Consider the following 21,066-nt stretch of genomic DNA (forward strand, 5'->3'; position numbering starts at 1 on the left):
TCTTCATTCTTAATATTGATAGTGTTTTCTTTCTTTTTTTCTTAATCAGTTTTGCAAAGGGTTTAACTTTCATCAGTCTTAAATAATTATCTTTTGGCTTTATCCTTATCTTTAGTTAATTTCCTTTTTATAATATTTAAGAAGGTAGCCTATATTATGTCTAGTTAGAATCCATTTTTTAAAAATATATATGGTTTAACTCATGATTAACACCCACATGAGTGTTAATCAGATGAGGGGCACTAACTGTGGGGTGTCCCAATTGGGTGGGGGCTGGCGGTGGGGGGGCAGTGAAAAAATACACCCAAGGCAGAACAAAAGAGATAGAAGTTTATTGAGTACACTGCAAGGGGATGGCCAGGCAGGACTGCAGAAGGGAAACTGCCGCTTGGCAGTGGTAAGGAGCCACAGTGGTGAGGGCAGAGTGAGGGAGAGTGGGGGCAAATGGAATTTTCCATTTTTGGTAATCTGAGGAACTGTGCCTGTTTGCAGTTGGTCACTTAGGGCTTATGGCTATTTCAAGGTGGGTCACTTAATGAGCCTGTCTGCTCTCAGCCCAGTGGTCTCTGTGGGCCCTTTTGCCTTGCTCAAGTTTCCATTGCCCAAACCTGTTGCTTAAAAGAGCCTCTACAACCCCTTTGTTTTATGTCCCATAATTACATTGTTCAAAGAATATTGTAACCACAATAACTTGAGTTGGCACCTTGGTGAGGGAGAGACTATACTAGGTAGAGTTGTCACACAAAGGAAACTATTTGCAGCAAATAAGGAGATCACCAGGAATAACTTCCAAAGTTGATTCCCCAAGCAAGGGTTAATGGGTTCCTTTTATTTAGGGTTAGGATGAATATTAAGAAAGGGGAACTTTGTCACTGTAAGTAGAGGTGAGCATAAAGTTGTGCAAGCGCCTTAAGGAAAAAGGCCTATACCTACATTACATGTTATGTTAATGAGGCTTGTGCTCCTCCTGGGGGGAAGGTTTCAGCATTCTAGTGAGGTAAAAGTAACTGTCATTCAGTGTTCCGTCTGTGCAGGTGTGAGTTGGGGTTTGAGCTCAAACTGGTCTGGGTGGTCTGGGCCTGCCAGAGCTTCGGCTGGCCTGTCATTTTTGCTTGAGAGGTAGTTTTGGTTTCCATCATGGGATGCTGTGCCCGTGGGTTCTTGGCTTGAGTTAAAAGATAAGCTGGAAAGAAGAGCTTAAAAATGTGGAAGAAGGTCAGTGAGTACATGTAGGTGAGCAGTAAAGGTCAGGTTTCAGAGTCCAGCTGGTGACAGAATATCCACACTAAATTTCTCTTTTGATCTTTTGTTTTCTGAAATAATATTGGTCTCCAACTATGACTGCGAGATCTCCGTCTTGACCTCTTCATACCATAAGGTTTCAGGTTCACAGTATAGACTCACTAATTGGTTGATCTCCCCTGTACCCTTTCCCTCCAATGTGTGGAATATATATGTCATGCATTACTAGAGGGACACCTAGACACAACTTTATATAACAGCAGATCGGTTGAGAGAAAGTAACCCTGTTTTTATTTATTCAGTTCTTTTGGATTATCATGGAGAAAGCTTCTATTTGGTTCTTTACATATATCAAATACTTGCTTTTTGTAAATAGTGAACTGGACTCAAGCCCACTCACTGCATTGCTAGGCACCAGTATTTAGCTAAAATTTAGTAATATTTTGTTTTCCCTTTAAGTAATTCTTTTTGCTACCTTATTTTTTTCACAATAATTACTAATTTTCCACTCAAGATAGTAATTAAACTTTGCCTTTAAAATTTTTGTTTTAAGGGGCACCTGGGTGGCTCAGTGGGTTAAAGCCTCTGCCTTCCGCTCAGGTCATGAGCCCAGGGTCCTGGGATCTAGCCCCACATTGGGCTCTCTGCTCAGCAGGGAGCCTGCTTCCCTTCTTCTGTCTCTGCCTGCCTCTCTGCCTACTTGTGATCTCTGTCTGTCAAATAAATAAATAAGATCTTTTAAAAAAATAAAATTTTTTGTTTTAAAAAAAAAATGAATCAGTGTTAAAGGAAAATGTTAAGTTCAGGTAGGATGAAGGGGAATGAAAGAATTGAAGAACATGGTGTATGTTGGAGGTTGGATGTGGCCCTGATGGAAAAGATAATATGGGAGTGAGTGAAATTTGGAAGTTGCTTTTCCAGCATTTCTCAGGTGTCTTGGTTATTTCAGCTTTATCTGTGGAACTGACTTGTTTAACTGGTGTTTTCTGAGCATCTGCTTTGTGCAGAGAAGTGTCCTGAGAATATGAGGAGAAATCTGCTGTTCTCTACCTTGTCGTCTAGGTAGGGGAGAGGGCATGTGTTGGTGTGGCAACTAGGGTGAGTGTATGATGGTAAATGCTGTCAGAGTGAGTGGCCAGGATGTCTTTGCCTGTGAGGAAGGGGAGGTCATCTCTGGCTGGGGTCTTGAGGCCGTGGCTCAAACTAATGTTTTCACAAAATTACATGTCTTTCTTCCTTCTATTTTGAACCTCTTTTCCTTTTTTTTTTTTTTTTTAAGATTTTTATTTATTTATTTGAGAGAGAGAGAGATCACAAGTAGGCAGAGAGGCAGGCAGAGAGAGAGGAAGGGAAGCAGGCTCCCTGCTGAGCAGAGAGCCCGATGTGGGACTCGATCCCAGGACCCCGAGATCATGACCTGAGCCGAAGGCAGCGGCTCAACCCACTGAGCCACCCAGGCACCTTGAATCTCTTTTCCTAAATCTCCATCAATTTTGAGGGGAGAAGGGGTTCTTGTTTGTAGGAAGAACTCTGAGAAGGACTGTGTCCAAAAGAAAGTTACATTGATTCTCAGAAGACGGAGTGACTCCCAGAGTTCTGGATCTAGCACACCTGTGTTTAGTTGGATAACTACTTAATTGTTTTGAGTCCCAGGTTCTTCTTTTTTATTGATGACCGTATAGCCCAGTTTGCTTCATTAGACAGAATATGTGAGAGACATTTATGATGTACATTTGTATTTCCATATTATTTCCACTCTTACTAGTATTTGAAATACTGATGGTTAATGATTTTGAGTGCATTTTAGGTGTTTAATTCTTTTTTCTCTTTTTTTCTAGGTCTTGATGCAGAACTTTATTATGTGAGAAATGACCTTATTAGTCACTATGCTCTATCCTTTAACCTGTTAGTACCCAGTGAGACAAATTTCCTGCACTTCACTTGGCATGCAAAGTCCAAGGTAAGAGAGTGGTCAACCAGAGATGCCAAGACAGGACCACTCAGGCCCAGAGCTCCATGTATGGGCTATATCTTAGGGATGGGCTACCATCTAAGGGCTATCTATATCTTAGGGATGGGCTACCATCTGTATAAAAGGGTCTGTGGGTGGTTGGCTATAGCAGCAGCACTGGGTCTTTTCAGATTAATGTTTTAAATCTTTAGCTTATTCTTTTTTTTTTTTTTTTTAAGATTTTATTTATTTATTTGACAGAGAGAGCACAGCATGGGGAGTGGCAGGAGAGGGAGAAACAGACTCCTCTTTGAGCAGGGAGCCTATTGTGGGACTTGATCCCAGGACTCTGGGATCCTTTCACCTGAGCTGAATACAGATGCTTAACCAACTGAGCTACCTAGGCACCCCTCTGTATCCTATTCTGTTAGACTTTCTCAAGTCCTTTTAAAATGAAGGTAGCCATCATTTATGTGACTAGCTAATGATAGAACATTTACATCCTTTCAGGCTTTTCAAGCAGGGATGCGGATCTAGTTTGAAGAGGGAACATTTGGACCTGCTAATGACTACTGTTACTGTGAACTAATAGGAGTGTAGGATGGGGAAATTGATGGGATAGGTGCTTTGGACCTGTTTGATGTAATGGCTAAAGTTCTGCCATCTATGGAGAAATGGTAAAAATGGAATATAGCAGACACAGGCACCCATATGAGCTGTGGCTAAGCTCCTTTAATGGTAAGGGACTTACTGCTTGGCTTATTGTTGCTAAATTCTTCACATTTTCTCTGACTGACTAGATTCCCTGAACATGATAAATTTTCTCATAGGTCAAAGAGTGGGGGCTGAGGGTAGAGCCCATCTCCTCTAATCAACTTTAATTTCTTTTATTAACACTATAATAAACAATAGAATTTTATTTGGGAAATAAAAATAGTTTTGCTACTAAAATCTCTTTGAGTTTTATTTTTTTAAAGAATTATAAAGTGGTGTCTGTCCTGATATCTGTTGCAAAGTCGTTTAAATTTGATGACTTTAATATAGATCTTTTTATCTACTTAGAAAATAGTAATGAGTATTAGGAAAATTCAAGTATTAGTAGAATTATTTTTAGAACTGTTGAGACTTTGTAGATCTACACCCCAAAGTAATCATTGTTTATAGTTTGGTATACTTCACCACTCATTAAAAAAATTTTTTTAAACAAAAAGGGGATTTTATCATACCTATATTATATGATATTTTTCCTCTTACACTATATTTTAGCATCTTTCCATTTCTCTCTATTTAACTTGTCTTTAATGGCTTGATAGCATGATATTGTATGGATATATGATTATTTCTTAAGTGCCTCATTGACACATAGATTTTTGATAGCATTTCACTATTTCAAACAATGCTTCCTTTCACTGTTAGAGATCGTTTACTTCACTTCATCTGGCAGGCAAAATCCATTGTACGGGGTTGGGGAAAAAACTTGGTAGTTTGTCTTTTGTTGCTGTTTCTACTTGTTATTGATGAATATAGAAACAGAAAATATATGTGTGCGAATGCGTACTTGGGTGTATGTATGTATGTATATATATGTGTGTATGTATACATACATTGAGAAATTTTTGTGCACTTGTAGTTATTTTTGAGTAGTAATTTGTCACCAAGTAGTGAAATCACAGGGTCAGAGTGTGAGTGTTCAAAATTTTGGTAGACATTGCCAAGATATTTCTCTCTTCCCTCTCTCAAGATGGTACCAGTGAACCAGCACTCCTTATCAAATGAATAGGGGTGCTTACTTCTTTAATTCACTTATTAACACTAAATATCTTAAGTATAGTTGTTTGCTAATCAGATGAGTAAAAATGGTTATATAACTATTATTATTATTACAGTTGACCCTTGAGTAACATGAGGGTATATTGGGTACTGATAGGGTACCGATGCCCCCCCATAGTCGAAACTCCACATATAACTTTTGACTCCCCCCAAACTTAATTACTAATGGTTAGTTAACACATATTTTATATGTTATATATATTTGTAATTCTTGCAATAAAGTAAGCTAGAGAAAAGAAAATATTAAGAAAATCATAAGGAAGTAAAAATCCATTTAGGGTATTACAGTATAAAAAAAAAATCCATGTAGGGGCGCCTGGGTGGCTCAGTGGGTTAAGCCGCTGCCTTCGGCTCAGGTCATGATCCCAGGTCCTGGGTTCAAGCCCCGCATGGGGCTTTCTGCTCAGCAGGGAGTCTGCTTCCTCCTCTCTCTCTGCCTGCCTCTCTGCCTGCTTGTGATTTCTCTCTGTCAAATAAATAAATAAAATCTTAAAAAAAAATCCAAGTAAATGGACCTGTGCAGTTCAAACTGGTGTTACTTAAGTATCAACTATATATATATAGGTTGAAGCATACATTACAGAAACATTATATGTATATACATATAGGCATTAAAATATAGCTGCAGTAATACGATTAAAGTTGACTTAGCTTGGATTCTTGGTAAAACATATATGCCTCGTCGTCTGGAGCACCTGAACCATCCAACATTGTTGCTTTGGGGTATCCAAATATGGGCCTACTTTTTTAGTGGTGGGTTTATCTCTTTATGGTAAAAACTGCAAAAACAGAGGTCAAGAGTGAAAATTTATGTGAAACAATTAAGAACATTTAGTAAATGGAAACCTGGATATGCTGAAGTGCCAAAAGGTACAGATAATTCAAAAAAAGTTCATATGAGACATTTTAATCTGAGATACGTTGGTTTCAATGAGTAGGCACCTGAACTCTTCAAAGAAACTGTGCTAACACATTTTCCAGTGTTCTTTTTTTTTTTTTTTTTAAGATTTTATTTATTTATTTGACAGAGATCACAAGCAGGCAGAGAGGGAGGCAGAGAGAGAGGAGGAAGCAGGCTCCTTGCTGAGCAGAGAGCCCGATGTGGGGCTCGATCCCAGGACCCTGAGATCATGACCTGAGCCGAAGGCAGCGGCCCAACCCACTGAGCCCTCCAGGCGCCCCCATTTTCCAGTGTTCTTATACAACATTATGTGACCTTATTATTTAGGGGTGGGGTGACTTTTGATTTTGATATAATTTCCAACATAAAAATTACAAGAATAATAGAATTCTCCTATATCTTTATCCAGATTCACTGATTGTTACTGGTTTGCTTCATTTGCTTACTCTATCATTCATTCTTCTCCCCACCCTCATGCACACAGTTTTTTTCTTGATCTGTATGAAAATGAATTGCAAGCATCCTGTCCCTTTAGCCTTAAATAATCAATGTATATTTTCTAGGAATAAGGGCATTCTTTACATAACCAGAGGACAGTGATCAAAATCAGGAAACTTAATTAATATTGATATAGTACTATTATCTAAAGTACAGAATTCACATTTCATCAGTTATCCTGATGATGTTCTTCATAGTTCTTTTTTCTATCTAATTCAGGATCATGCAGGCAGTTGATGTACCTTTAGTCCTCTATTAATCTGGAACATTTCTTTGGCCTTTCTTTGTGTGCCTTGACCTTGACATTTTTGAAACACACAATCCAGTTATTTTGTAGAATGCCCCTCAGTTTGAGTTGTCTGAGGTTTTCTTGTGATTAGATTCAGGAACATCTCTTCATTAGTAACACCACAAAAATGCTGTCCTTCACAGTGCACATGATGTCAACTTGCCCCATTATTGGTGATCTCTGATCACTCAATTCACAGGATTCTCCACAGTAAAGTTTTCTCCTTAATAATGAATAAGTAATTGTAGGGAGATTTTGTGATATTATATTTAAAAAATTCCATTCCTTATTATGCTTTCAACTACTAGTTTCTACATCTGTGTTTAGAATTAGTTTTCACTTTTTAGCCAGTGTTGTCGAAGAGATTAGTATGTTCCTTCTCACTGGAAGAGTCAGATCCACATTTGGTAAATATTTGGTGGGAATGTGGTAGAGGGAATGGAAATTCAAACATTTGTGGAGTAGCTGGTCTTGAATTTTAAGTTCCCTTGCTGCTCTGAGATCCTATGTTCTGTGAACATCTTTAAGTCAGAGAAGCTTCTTATAGTCTCCAAAAAATTGATATTTAATCCTTTGTTACTTTTCCTACTTATAATGTTGATAAATATAAAAACAAACGATATACATATTTTGAAGTAGTGAAAAATCTAATGAAATAGAAAATCTACTATTCTACTAACCTTGACTAGGGTGTGATTATTTCTGGGCCCACTTAAGGAAAAATAATGATACATCATGAGAATGGTTCCTGGGCAAGTATATGGGTAGTAACTTGTGAAGAAAAAGGCAGTGTGGCATGTGGCAGTTAGAATTGAACAGATTTAAACCTTAATCATTCTTTTTCAGATATACACATAGATTGGATGTTTTTATTTGGAGTGAGTTTCAGGGATCTGATATTGCTGATAGTGGATGTCTGAGGAGTTTTAAGAGCCTGTTACAGGAGGAGGTTGGAGTGGAGGAGAGGAGAGAGGAAAGGGTTCAGATGAATATATATATTCATGTATGTATCTGTATGTGTATATGTATATACACATACATACACACATATATATACACACACATACATGTGTATATGTGTATATATATGATGTGTATACACACACACACACACACACACACACACACACACACACACACGTTTGTACTGCCCTGGGCACAGGTTGGGTCAGGAGGTGCCCTGGTATAGTCTATGGACTTTCCAAATTCTTCACGAATAATTTCTTTTTTTTTTTTTTTAAAGATTTTATTTATTTATTTGACAGAGAGAGATCACAAGTAGACAGAGAGGCAGGCAGAGAGAGAGAGAGAGAGAGAGAGGGAAGCAGGCTCCCCGCCGAGCAGAGATCCCGATGTGGGACTCGATCCCAGGACCCTGAGATCATGACCTGAGCCGAAGGCAGCAGCTTAACCCACTGAGCCACCCAGGCGCCCATTCACGAATAATTTCTAAACTACTTCTGTGTCAGGTTTTAAATATCATCATTAGTGCACATTGAACTACTGTTGCTGGTATGATATTCCTGGTAAGGCAGAAAGATGTTTCCTGACTTGCTGGAGGGCATCACCACCTATTTACACATCTAGCCAGAATCCTAGAAGGGGTCAGACAGTTCCGCTATACCTGCCAAGTCCATTTGACTGTCTGTGATAATTATACCTTAAATTCACCTCCTTCTTTCTGGATCTGATGCCCCATCTGTAGTTTGGGCCTTCATTGTTTCTTAACAAGAGATGGAAATAGTCTTCTAACCAGTCTCCTTGCCTCTGGATTGACTTCTTGCTGTGCTGCTGCTCTATCTTACCCCATATGCCCTACCCACCCAAACTACTTTGGGGCTCTCAGTTGCCACCAGAATAAAGTTCTGATTTCTTAGGAAGCCTTTATGATCTTGATTCTGCCTTTCTTTTCTACTTCCTCTTCAGCTAGTTGACTAGTGCCATTTTGTTTGGTAATTTTTTGAATGTCCGGGAAGTTACATTGCTGCTGTTTGCACTGCTAGAAATGCCCTTTCCCCATTCTTTACCTCATGAACTCCTGTTCATCTCCTAAATCTCAGACCTGGTGTCACCTCTCATTTGGCTGTGTCAGGTGCTCCTTTCTGTACCCACGGCACCCTTGTCTTTCCTCCCTCATGGCCCTTGTCATACTCTATTAAGAGTATTGTAATGGTTGATCTTCTTTTCTATCTCCCTTCTAGATGCAAATCACTTCAGAGGGAGGAACTTCTTTTCTTCTGTCTCTGTGTTCCCTGTGCCTGGTGTATAGCACCTGGCACTTTGATACAGGTGTTCTACTGACTACAGAAGAGATGCATAGATAGAAGCCACAGGGCACAGCTCAACAAATGGGGGTCTTCTGAGTAGTTAGAGCTTTTTAAAGTTGGAATGTATTAGGAATGGGGAATTTCCCGTTTCTAGATGTGTGAAACATAGGCTGAGTACTTGACACCAGTTGTCCAGCTGCGATTTGTCAGGTATTTCACTGTGAATAAAGTTAAAAATTTGGAGACATGAAGGGAGTTCACAGATTGAGTATATAGCTAAACTAATTTCACAAGTTCATCTGTAACAGGATTTACAACATATGGGAAAGTAATCATCTTCTATCTTAAAATATTTTATAATAAAAATCTAAGGAATATGTTTGTGTTAATCCAGTTTCAGGCTTTGGCCACCATTGCAACTCCTAATCCTGACTTTAAGTCATAATCTCTTTGGTAATTTTAACACAGTTGGGTAATTGGACTTCGTTTGTTTTAAAAATTGATCTTTTGGGTAATGATGTATACGTATGGTACAAAATTCAAAAGGCATAAGGCGTATACAGTGAAAAATAAGTCCTCTTAACTTTGCTGGTACCATCCCCAGCCAATCTAGACACTGAATTGCCCTTCCATTGGCAACCACTGTTACCTGATTCCTGTCTCCCATTCTAAAGATAGTCTGTACACAGATAAGCATCTTTGTGTGTGTGTGTGTGTGTGTATTTTAACAAGTAACATACTGTATACTTTCTGCAGTTTGCAGAGCATTGAACAACATATCCTGGTAAAGTTTCTCTGTCACTGCAGATAGAGTTGAATTTTTTTTTCTTTCAAATCACTAAAAAATACATTATATGGTTATAATTTAGTTTATCGATCAGTTATTATGAGAAAAAAAAATAAGACCCAGATTTGGGAAGGGACTTGCTTAAGGTAGTAGAAGCAAAAGACAAAGGAGGTAGAGGTGTCTTGAAATGGGAAGGTCACACAAGGGGCAAGAGAGACATGGCTTCTTCACCTGAGAACACACAGAAAGCTCTTCACCTGATTCTGTTGGCTCTGGGATGCAGTCATGAACTTTCTGGAGGAAGGCCACAGCTCCTAAGGGCTAACACGTTATCAGAAGTTCTCAGTTCTTACTTTTTAAGGTATGCTGGGAGGTAAAATATTTGCTTCCAAAGATCTCCAGGCTCTCCTTGATATGTCTGTTCACACTGTTGATATTTTAATATTAGTTTTCACACATCAAAGCTTTTGCCAATAGTGTTGTTTTTCAGTGTTTACTTGGTTGTTTTGTCTTTCCAAATAGACTGTGGTCTTCTGAGAGGCTGAAGCTGTATCTTATTCTTGACATTTGTGTCACATAACCTTAGTGAGTAGTTGTTAAATGCTATTGGTTAATTGCATTTGCAGGTGGAATGAGAACTCTCGTATTTCTTCTCTTTCACAAGACCACATGATCAAAAAAAGCCAAGACTACTAGGTGGTTTTAACAAATAATTAGTTTCTTGTATGGTCCAGAACATTCTCTGATATCTGGGAAAGAAGCATGCCACTGTATCTGTTAATTGTCAGTAGATATTTTAGGTATCTGGAAGGCAAAAATATACCAAAATATAGCAGAATATTCCCCCAACTCACATCCACTCTGTAGCTGTTCTCTGGTTTCAGGAATTCTTCATCCTTGTCAGGACGGTCTGCAGGGAACTTGTCCAGAGTTCCTACAGCAGCTCCGGGGGCCAGAAAGCAGTATCTCCTGCAGAGTGGGATTTCTGTGAAAAAGGTAGCACTTCTGGTGAATTCAGAGAAATTAAAAAGCTATATGGCTATAGGCAAATGTATTCACTTTAAATCTGTACCATGTTCCAGAAGGAAATCGCTTTACTTATCAGCTATTTGCAATTGCCATTTGTTTCCAAGTAAGGGAAGATTACCAAAAATGTTTATTTTTTAGCTTATTCAAATATTTATATTTTCTCCGGCTTCTTTTCTGAAATATTTTGGCTCACTCTTTTCTCTGATAAACAACTGCTGTTCAGATTTCCTTTGTTCTAGTAGATTATGAATGTTAGCTTTAGAACGGATCTGTTCTTCAAAGGATCACTGGCAAGTGAGATTCCACACAGATCAATATATGGCAAAATAAAGAAAATTGGACAGTGATAACTGGCAGTTTGTTCTCTGCCCCCAGAAACTAATTTAAAAATTAGTATCCTAAGGATTTCAGAGAGAGGAGAATCACCTTGTGAATGCCTTACATGTTTAGGTAGTCCCTCAGAAAGGGAGCCAGCAAAGGGCAGTCTTCCGTGCTTTCATACTCCTTATTCCTCCAGCCTGCTTTTCTAGCCAGAGGGTCAGCCTTCTCAGTCCTCCTATCCAGCTCCATTCACAAGCTCATTTCTCTCCCCCTTGCCTCTCCGAGATACTCGGGTGCTAATTTTGTCTCCTGCCCTCTGCATTGCCATTAGGGCCTTTGACCCCGTTTGCCAGTCTCTGCTTTCCTAGAAGTTTTGGTCTCTGGTTAGCTGTATCTCTGCTTACAATAACTGAGACCTAGAATAAAAGAGCAAATATAGGGAAACATGCATATGGCCTTGAATGTGTTAAGTTTGAGAGCTGTAAGATTATAATATATATGCATCTAGTAGGTAATTGGGCATATTGGAGAAGTTGAAGGTATAAGAGAGTGAGAGACCAGTGGGTGATACGAGATCCCATCAGTGATGAAATGGACTAGAACCTAGTATACTCAGAGAAGAGAGTTCATTTGGAGAGGAGGCTATAGCTTTCCGTGGGACTGGAGTACAGAGGTTGAGTGCTCTGACAGACCTCTGATGCTGTAAAGAATGACAGAAAGGAGGTTCCTGTGGGCTAGCTAAAGGAGATGAGGACATTGTCTGAAGAGTGAGGAAATGGTGAGGGCAGCAGGTGGTGGAGTGGTGAGGTCCTGTGATATTTGAAATGAGTTGACTAGGGAGGGAAAGTAGTCTGTGAAGAAGGGCTTGCTGACAGGTTTAAGGGCCAGCCCTGAGCCTGGAGGTCATCTTTGTGTAGAAGCACCCTTCTCTCCAGGGAAGTGGTTTCCTTCAGCAATGGTAGATATGATCCTCCAGCAGTGCTGGGCAGGAGTAGAGTTAGAGATCGTTAGGGTGCTAGTGCACCCTTCTGAGGTATGAGGGTGCCAGTATGAGTGTGTCAGTAACATAGGCACCTTTGGAGCCCTAGCCCTGGGAATGTGAAACCAAGTCACTGGCTGAGCTGGAGAGGAGGGAAATAGCTGAATTAGCCATTGCATTCCAGCTCTGAGCACAGCCCTTGGCTTACAGATGTGCTTCATAAATGTTGGCTGAATCAGAGTGGTGGAGACAAAGGACTGGTTTTGTAGGGATCAGAAATAGTGATAGGATCTTTGATTGGGATTTGTGCATTTGTTCTGGTTCTGGAGTAATTCTTTATTATGTAGTAATACTGAATACTTAATATTGAAGCCACCAGGAAGATGGCAGGAGACAAAGTGAACCAAGGGCCAAGGCCTCTAAAAAAGTTTTTGTCTGTTGTTGATGTTGATGCTATGAGAAATAGCCATCTTGAGTAGAATTCGTGAGCTTCAGGATAGAGGGGATTTTGTCTGGACCTAATGATCCTAAAGGAATGCTGACCCTACTGTCTGGGCCCTGAGGGTCAGGTGTTGTAAGAATTGAATGATAGGGGAAGAGAAGACTTCTGAGGAAAGCCAGGTTGCAGAAGAAGGTGGGGAAGACAATTTTGAAAAGCCTAAGAGTGTAGGAGGTGGTTTTAGAATAGTGAGGACCCTGGGATGGAAGACAGAACAGAACGGCTACAGCAGTGTTCTTGGCAGAGCACAGAAGGCTTGTGTCAGAATGTCGGATCAGTAGTAAGCTGGTGCTTATGGGGAATGCAGTGGGGCGGTAGGGTAGCTACTCTGGAACGACTGATGCCACTGGGGTCTGCGGTTATCAGAGGGACCTGTGCCAGACTGTGATGGGCGTGTTGTATTAATTAATCCTACTTGATCCTCCTAATGCATTGTAGTAGCTCCGTTTTACAAAAACTGAAGCTCAGAAAAGTTCATTTATGTAAGGGTCACACAGTCTCATGGATCCAGTCCAATTCTTGCCTAATTTCTTTTGTGCACCTGCCCTTCATGTGCTGCCCTATTCAAAGATAGCATGGATTTAGGAATATAGCAAGTCCATTTTCTTAGTCGTTGAGTATTGCTGGAAAGCCTGCTCCTTCTTGGCCCAAACTCAACCTCGGTGTAGCCAGCTCTCTTGCACCCCCTGGTGGCAGTGACAGTGTTGTGACGTACTAAGGTAAGCGTGAACACACTCTAGCTCAAGGTACCACTAAGTCAGTGATATGCAGCGCCAAGAACGTTTTTCTTTGTTGTGAACGTGGCACTTGAACAATTGTTTGTATGTGTATCTTACTGCAAAGTAGTAATATGATATTTGTATACCCCTACAGTGTTCAGGGACATTCAAGTATGAAAGTGTGAAAAGAGACCCACTCAGGGGGAGTTAAGTTCGTTGGCATGAATGCTTCTTATCCATGGGTGGACACCCTTTGCCCCAGCCTATCCCTTTCTCTGTAAACTAGGATGATACTCTTTTCTTGTTTCTTTTTATCGTTGTTGTGTCCCATTTCTTTGGCTTTTTTCATTAGCATATAAATACATTTGTTTATTTACCTATTTATTTATTTACTAAATTTATTTATTTGAGAGAGAGAGAGAGAGAATAAGAGAGCATGAGAGGGGAGAGGGTCAGAGGGAGAAGCAGACTCCCTGCCGAGCAGGGAGCCCGATGCGGGACTTGATCCCAGGACTCCAGGATCATGACCTGAGCCGAAGGCAGTCGCTTAAACCAACTGAGCCACCCAGGCACCCAACACATTTTAATACCTCCCGTTAAAGAAAGAAAGAAAGAAAAGGCTCAGAATCTGTCCTCACCTCCCCCCACCCCAAAACTGGTTCTGTTTTTCCTAGTTAAGTTTATTAAAGAATGGTTTCGTAAACCTTCCTACCACTCTTTTCCCAACCCATTCATTGCTCCTTGGCTTCTGCCAATTCTAGCTCTTCACCAAAATCAGCCTTGTGACCACTGAGTGGGAGAGGGGTACTGTTCTTATCAAGACCCCAGCAGGTTGTACAAAGAGTAATGTGAAATAAAAGTCCTCATTGAAGGCCGTGAAGATGGCAGCTGTTCCGGATTTCAGCTCTTGTTTTACAGTCTGAGCTGTTTCTTCTGTGACCATCAGTCTAGCAATAGGACAGTATTTGTTGATGCTGGTTAGTTATTTTTTTTTTTTAAAGATTTTATTTATTAATTTGACACAGAGAGTTAGTGAGAGAGAGCGAGCACAAATAGGGGTAGCTGCAGGCAGAAGGAAAGGGAGAAACAGACTCTCTACTGAACAAGGAGCCCAATGTGGGACCCAATCCCAGGACCCTGGGATCATGACCTCAGCTGAAGGTAGACACTTAACCGACTGAGCCACCCAGCCACTACGTAGGCCAGGTATTGATAGTTAATACTGGTGTTCCAGTTATATCTTTGTAATCACCTCTTTTCCTTTCTGGATTCTGAATAACTTGAGAAATAGATGCAGAAATAAGATAGGTATCCAAACATAAACTTTCTTTATGGTAAGAGCTAGACTAGAGATATTCTATGAGAAATTGTGCTTTGTAATCTGTGGAGTGGGTGGATCTGCAGAGTAGAGCTTCTTCTGCCAGCCACGTGGAGGCCCTCAGAGCCTGGCATTTATCAATCAGAGACCGTGTTGGTGACTTGTCAGTGGTCTAAATGACACATCTCAGCAACTTGGCTCTTCATATCTGTCTCTCCAGGGCCGCTCTGTCAGTGGCTGTGTAGTTGTCACAAGATTTCTGAATCCTACCTAGAATGCAGATTCTACAGGAGAGTGATAGTACTGTTCTGGACGTGAAATAGAGGGTGACTTACTGGGTTGAGTTTTGATCCGGTTGAAAATTCCTAGGACTGCTCCTGACAATTTGAATTTTGATATAGCTAGATTATTTGTACATATGAAAGACTCATGCATATACTAGTTCATGAGCTAATAAGTGAAGTCAAACTGTTAGTGTCCTTTCTATTATCACAGATTCAGTTTGTTTATTTCCACATTTTACAGGTTGAATATAAGCTGGGATTCCAAGTAGACAATTTTGTGGCTATGGACATGCCCCAGGTCAACATTTCTGCTCAGGGGGAAGTTCCACGTACTTTATCAGGTGAGTCTGTAAGAGTTAACATACTGTCTTCAATTGCATCCCCCATATCCCCAAAATAACAGTTTAATAATTGATGTGTAGTGTGTCTTACTTGGTAGGTTTAAGATGTGTAAATACTTTGGAAAGTAATTTTTGAAAATCCTGATTATTTGCAGTGTGTTTTAAACCATTTTGTCTTTTCCATCCCTTCCAGAGCTGTCTGTGCTCACTTCTTCCTTGTCTCCTTTTCTGCATTGCTGGCCTTGGCCTCCACATGGGTCTCTGTGTCTGGTCTTATTCCTCTTTGACTAATTGCCACACATGGCATGGATCATCACTGAACACTCATGTCTGACCTAATGACATCAGGCCCATCAGGGCCCCTGCCCCCATCAACTGAGTACATTGCAGACTCTCTGTCCGGCCACAGTGCTGTATGTTTATCCTCTGGCCCTGTTGTTGCATTTGCCCAGCATTCCAGGGACACTGTACTACATGCAGTTTTGACATCCTTGCCTTTGCATGTGCCGGTCTATGTATTTGGAACCACCCTTTCCTCTTTTCTGCTTATTAAACTCTCATTCATACTAAATATTCTTTAAGACTCAAAATCTGTGCTGTCCTTTTCTTGCTTCCTTCTCTCCCTCCAGTTCTTAACTCTTTCTTCTGTTCTTCCTACCCTGTAGGATCTTGTAATTTGACTGTTGTTGAACTGATCCATTATCTTGTAATTCTTTGTGCTTGTCTCTCCTTGCTGGCCATTGGCTACACTGAGGGCAGGAGCTGTCTTTTTCAGCCACCTGCTCTTGGTGCCCAGTACTGCCTCTGCACAGGATAGTCATGTAATACATGTCTGATGAAACGATTTAAGTGTCACATATACCCCAGTTTAACTACTGTTGAGCTAGCCTTTTGAGAAAGCCTCCTGAAGATGTGAGATTTTAAGGAAAGCCAACCGAACTTCTTCAAACTTGAAAGTGTAAGCTGTCATCTGTTATTAGTGACATACACTAAGCTTTAGGAAAGTATAGGGAGCCTTGCTCATATTTACGGGTCAATTTCTGTTTAGATTATTAAAGCCAGTTTCTGTTTAAAGAGGTGGTTTTTTTTTTTTTAAATTCATAGTTGATTAATTTATCAGCTTTATCAGTTTACAGGTTTATATTTAATCTCTTAATTAAGAGCAATACATAATTGCATTTTGGTGTTAAATTGTCTCTCCTTTTTAAGTAATTGTTGTTTCTGTTGCTGATGTGACTGGTAAGGTAGCAGGGTTTGCCCTACTCTGTAGCTTTGCTCTATTATAATAGGACTTATGAGACAAAGTGATCTATTAAAAATCATGAGCAAAAGTTGAAAATAATCTCTTCCTTTATGTCTTGGCTTCTTTAATGATAACTTTTATATCTATAATAAATGAAGAAATAATGTCTAAAACTGTGTAGTCTGAAATTAAGTTCTCTGAAAATTTCTGTTTAGTATTATGTAAATGAATTATTTTTAGTTTTATGCAACAAAAATAGAGAGTTCTAAAATACTTAATAGGTATTAATGTTGATTTTTAGAAAAGTAAACTACCTTTTCTTTTTTGTTTTTTAAACAGTGTTTCGAGTCGAGCTTTCCTGTACTGGCAAAGTAGATTCTGAGGTTATGATACTAATGCAGCTCAACTTGACAGTAAATTCTTCAAAAAACTTTACAGTCTTAAACTTCAAAAGAAGGAAAATGTGCTACAAAAGTAAGGCATATTTACCAGAGTGTGTTTTATATAGATGTGATGAGGTAAAAAATACGTTTATCATCTTTCTACAGATTTGTGACCAAATCTTTATGTTAGTTGCCAAGTGAGAAAACAAAGAGCACTAGCAGGAAATACTGAGATAATCTCCAGGTAGCTTGTTGCCAGGAATCTCCCTTGGGCCCCTCATTCTCAGAATCTTTTACCAGAATTGCTGATTTACCATTAGGGATATGAAATTGTACTCAAGTAGCTGGTCACGTAATTGTGGTAGGGGCCCCTGAATAACTGAGTGTTCACTGTGTTTTCCTTATAGAGGTGCTCTTGTGCAGAAGCATTCCTTGGGGGCCAGATGGACTGGGCCTGAGATGGGGAGCAAGTCACTTAACCTTAGTTTTTGCATTTGTAAACTGGGTATAATAACCTATTTCAGAAGTTGTTCTTTCTTATTTTGTTTTAGATTAATTGAATCAAACCTAAATCTTAGAATACCATGTGTGGATACTTAATAGATGTTAGTAGCTTTGGTTTGAATGATCAGTTACTCAAGAAATTATAGTGGCTATGAGAATTCCCAGCACATAGGCTGTAGGGGAAAGAATTTTAGAGTTTCTCCTTAAAGGTCATCTAGTCCAACCCACTCAGGTAAAGTAACCTGAGTTTGCACAGTCACTGAGGTTACTATCTAAGATAGGGAAAATAAAGCCCTCTAAACTTATTGAGAGCCTACTATCTGATGGGCACTTTACTTCTGTTAAGCCTAGTTAATACTTACAATGACCCTAGGCAGTAGTTCTCTCATTACCTTCATTTTCTTAGGAGTCAACTGAGGCTCAGAGCATCTGAGCCACTTGCCAAGGTCAGACAGCTAAGTGGTGCAGCTGGATGCAAACTTGAGCTCTTAGCTCCATTGTTAAACTCTCTCTTAGTACATTTCCTAATTGAAGTTAGTACTGACTATTATCAAAGTACTTAAGGCCAGCAAGTGAGTTACAGTGGGTGCTATTCAGATACATGCCAATAAAAAAGCTCTACTGCATTAGAATGGACATTTTTTTTTAAATGGGAACTGAGCAGGCACCTTTTAGCTTCACTGTTTGTTTGTTTTTTAAGATTTTATTTATTTATTAGAGAGAGCGTGCACAAATGGGGAGCAGTAGGCTGAGGGAGAGGAAGAAGCAGGTTCCCCACTGAGCAGGGAACCCGATGTGGGGCTCGATGCCAGGACCCTGGGATCATGACCTGAGCCAAAGTCAGCCGCTTAACCTACTGAGCCACCCAGGCGCCCCTAGCTTCAGTGTTTTGATACATTTTTCAGCTCTAATATATTCAGTTATGTACCTACTTTCATGTGACTTTAAAGCCAAAGTGGACTTTAGAGTCTCTCTAGTTCAGTCTAGTCATTATATAATTGATACGAGGAGACTGGGCCTAAGTTTGCACAGCCAGTCAGTGAGGACTATAGAAGGCCCGGTTCCTGATCCCTAGGGAGGGGATAAAACTGTACTGTGGTGCTTCGCCTAATGCCTAAGGCAGGATGATGGCAAAGGTGGTGTGATTGATGGAGCCCACTTCTTGATAGCCACTGAGGTTAAGGATCAGCTGACATTCAGAATGATCCCATACTTTCTCCATTTCTTTATGTGTACATGAAAATTAACATTAAAATACAGTTGGTGTAATTTTCTGCTGTTTTAGACTTAAGTTTGATATAGTGCCCCCTTTTCATTTGGTTGTCATACTTCTGGCCACCCCAGTCATCCAGTTCATGACTCTTACTTTAGAATGTGATCCTAATGGTTTTCTATCCCATTATGTTTAGAAAGTGACAACAGAAAATATATCTATACTTTTATCGAATGTTAATGAGTGTTACTGGCAAGAAAAATGTTCCTTTTTTTTTTTTTAAAGATTTTATTTATTTGGGAGAGAATGAGAGAGAGAGAGCACATGAGTGGGGGGAGGGTCAGAGGGAGCCTGAAGCAGGACTTGATCCTGGGACTCCAGGATCATGACCTGAGCCGAAGGCAGTCACTTAACTGAGCCACCCAGACACCCCAAAAATGTTCCTTTTTTATGTGAGAGTGGGACTGCTTGATCAGGTAAGTTTCATAACTTAAGAACTCCTTAGAGCCTTTATACTCTGCTAGTGTGAATTATGCACCTCCATAGAGATGAAAATACATGTTTTCCCCCAAACTTCTTGACCACAGAAACCCTTTTTTATTGAGCATCTATAAGCAACACCCAGAGACTAGAGATTGGTGATTATAGTGATGATTATCAGAATAGTTAATGTAGCATTTATTATCTTATAACAAGTACCTTATGACTTACTTCAGGAAGTATTCTAGTAGAACACAAAACTACGTTAGAGAAAAACTCAGAAAATGTAATTAAAGTATTTAAGGGTTTTCATGGGAAAGGAAGAATTTCTAAAGCATCTTTTATCTTTTTTTAAAATTCAGAACTTGAAGAAGTAAAAACTTCAGCCTTGGACAAAAACACTAGCAGAACTATTTGTAAGTGTTACTGTGTTACCTTTCTCCATCAGAGGGAAGAAAAATGGCTGATTGCAAATGCATGGAATTATATGAGGCTCAGAGGCCTTGTTGTGTCCAGTTTGTCAAAGATACCTGAGGCCTTGCTATTCACTGATGTTTTGTAGATTGGTATATAGTCAGGGGAAATGATTAGAATATTGACATTTTTGTGAAGCAAAATTCATACATATTTTATAACAAGTGATCTGAAGCAAGACTTTATATTATGTCATTTTGAATGGTTATAATTAAAGTGTGAACATAAAAACGTGTCAGATTCTCATTTCAGTAGCAGAAGTTAAGAAAATCTGACTTGTGACCTAGACTGGTTAACCCTCAGCTCATTTTATATATTGTCAACTTTTTTAGAATATTTCATTTGGATTTATCTCTGAGAAGAAAGAAAAACTATTTAAAAAAAAAATCGCTGCTCCCCAAATTTACTTTGAAAATTCTGGTGATTTTACCCATTTCTTTTATGCTAGTAGGTTGTTATTTCACACAGAGACTAGAATACTGTGTATTCTTGGTCTCTGGCTATCTTTTCCTCAGTACCTCTCTCCTTCCCTCCCTTTCTGTCCATCCAGCCAACATCTGTTTGGAGTCTGAGATGTGTCAGGTGGTAAGATTAAAGCAGAGGGTTAAACGAGCCAAACAGACCCTGCCCTTAAGGGCTTGTACTCTAGTGGATGAGATGGACAAGGCACTAACGCAGTGATAATAACATAGCATGGCAAGCTAAGATAAGGCAAGTGCAAGGTGCTTTGGGAACCCTGCAGAGGGCCATATAATCTCTGAGGGAGTGAGGGACAGCTTCCTGAGGAAAAGTGTATCTCATCTGAGACTCGAAGGGTGACCAGGCGGTGGCAGGTGAGGTGTCCAGGTGAAGGAGTGGGAACAGTGCATTCACAGGCCTGGAAGTTGGAGGTAAACAAGCAGGATACAACTAGGGGGATCTTCCCAGCCAGAGCAGTGTCCTCTTCTCTGCCCTCGTGTTTGCTTGGGTTGATACCGCCAGCCATGACCTTTGGGACCTCCCTTTTCTGTCCCTCCCAACATTGAACATTGAGCCCGGGTTATCCTTGAGGAAAGTCAGGCCTTCATTCAGGCTGTGTAAAGTGTAGCTGCCCTAGAAGCTATTTGGTCTCTTTGCTTTAATTTGTTCTGGTTTATTGTTTGTTGATTCAGTTTAAATTTTAGAAAGCAATTTTAAAAGTTTTTGAAAGCTTTAGCTTTTCTTTTTTGTCCTTAACTATCCCCAGAACTCTACATTTGTATTTCTGTCAACCACGTAGTTGTGTGCTGGGTACTCGTAGATACAACAAAACTCTTGATCATCTCGCTTTCTTCCCCCAACCTGCCTTTTTCCCCCAATCTGTGTAAAGGTACCCTTATCCACCTAATTCTTTAAGCCAAAATTAGCAGAGTCTGTTGACAGTGCTTCCAGTCCATTAATTTACCTTCAGCAACACTCTTGCCCACACCACTGCTGTCTCTTTTTTGGACTACAGTAGTAACTTTCTAACTTGTTCCCTGCCTCTGTCCTGCTCA

At 39.9% G+C, this 21,066-nt stretch overlaps 1 protein-coding gene across 2 annotated transcripts in view; it reads left to right on the forward strand.

Moving 5' to 3' along the window:
• The window catches only part of RYK (receptor like tyrosine kinase), a 96,540-nt gene that overhangs the window by 29,948 nt on the left and 45,526 nt on the right, over positions 1 to 21,066 (forward strand). For both annotated transcript variants that reach the window (XM_047736633.1, XM_047736642.1), the window contains exons 2-5: positions 3,081 to 3,202; positions 15,156 to 15,255; positions 16,838 to 16,972; positions 19,441 to 19,494. In XM_047736633.1, the coding sequence (XP_047592589.1) occupies positions 3,081 to 3,202; positions 15,156 to 15,255; positions 16,838 to 16,972; positions 19,441 to 19,494 (411 nt within the window). The remainder of the gene's footprint in view (positions 1 to 3,080; positions 3,203 to 15,155; positions 15,256 to 16,837; positions 16,973 to 19,440; positions 19,495 to 21,066) is intronic.

The sequence above is a fragment of the Lutra lutra genome, chromosome 1 (genome assembly GCF_902655055.1).
Source record: "Lutra lutra chromosome 1, mLutLut1.2, whole genome shotgun sequence".
NCBI lineage: Eukaryota > Metazoa > Chordata > Mammalia > Carnivora > Mustelidae > Lutra > Lutra lutra.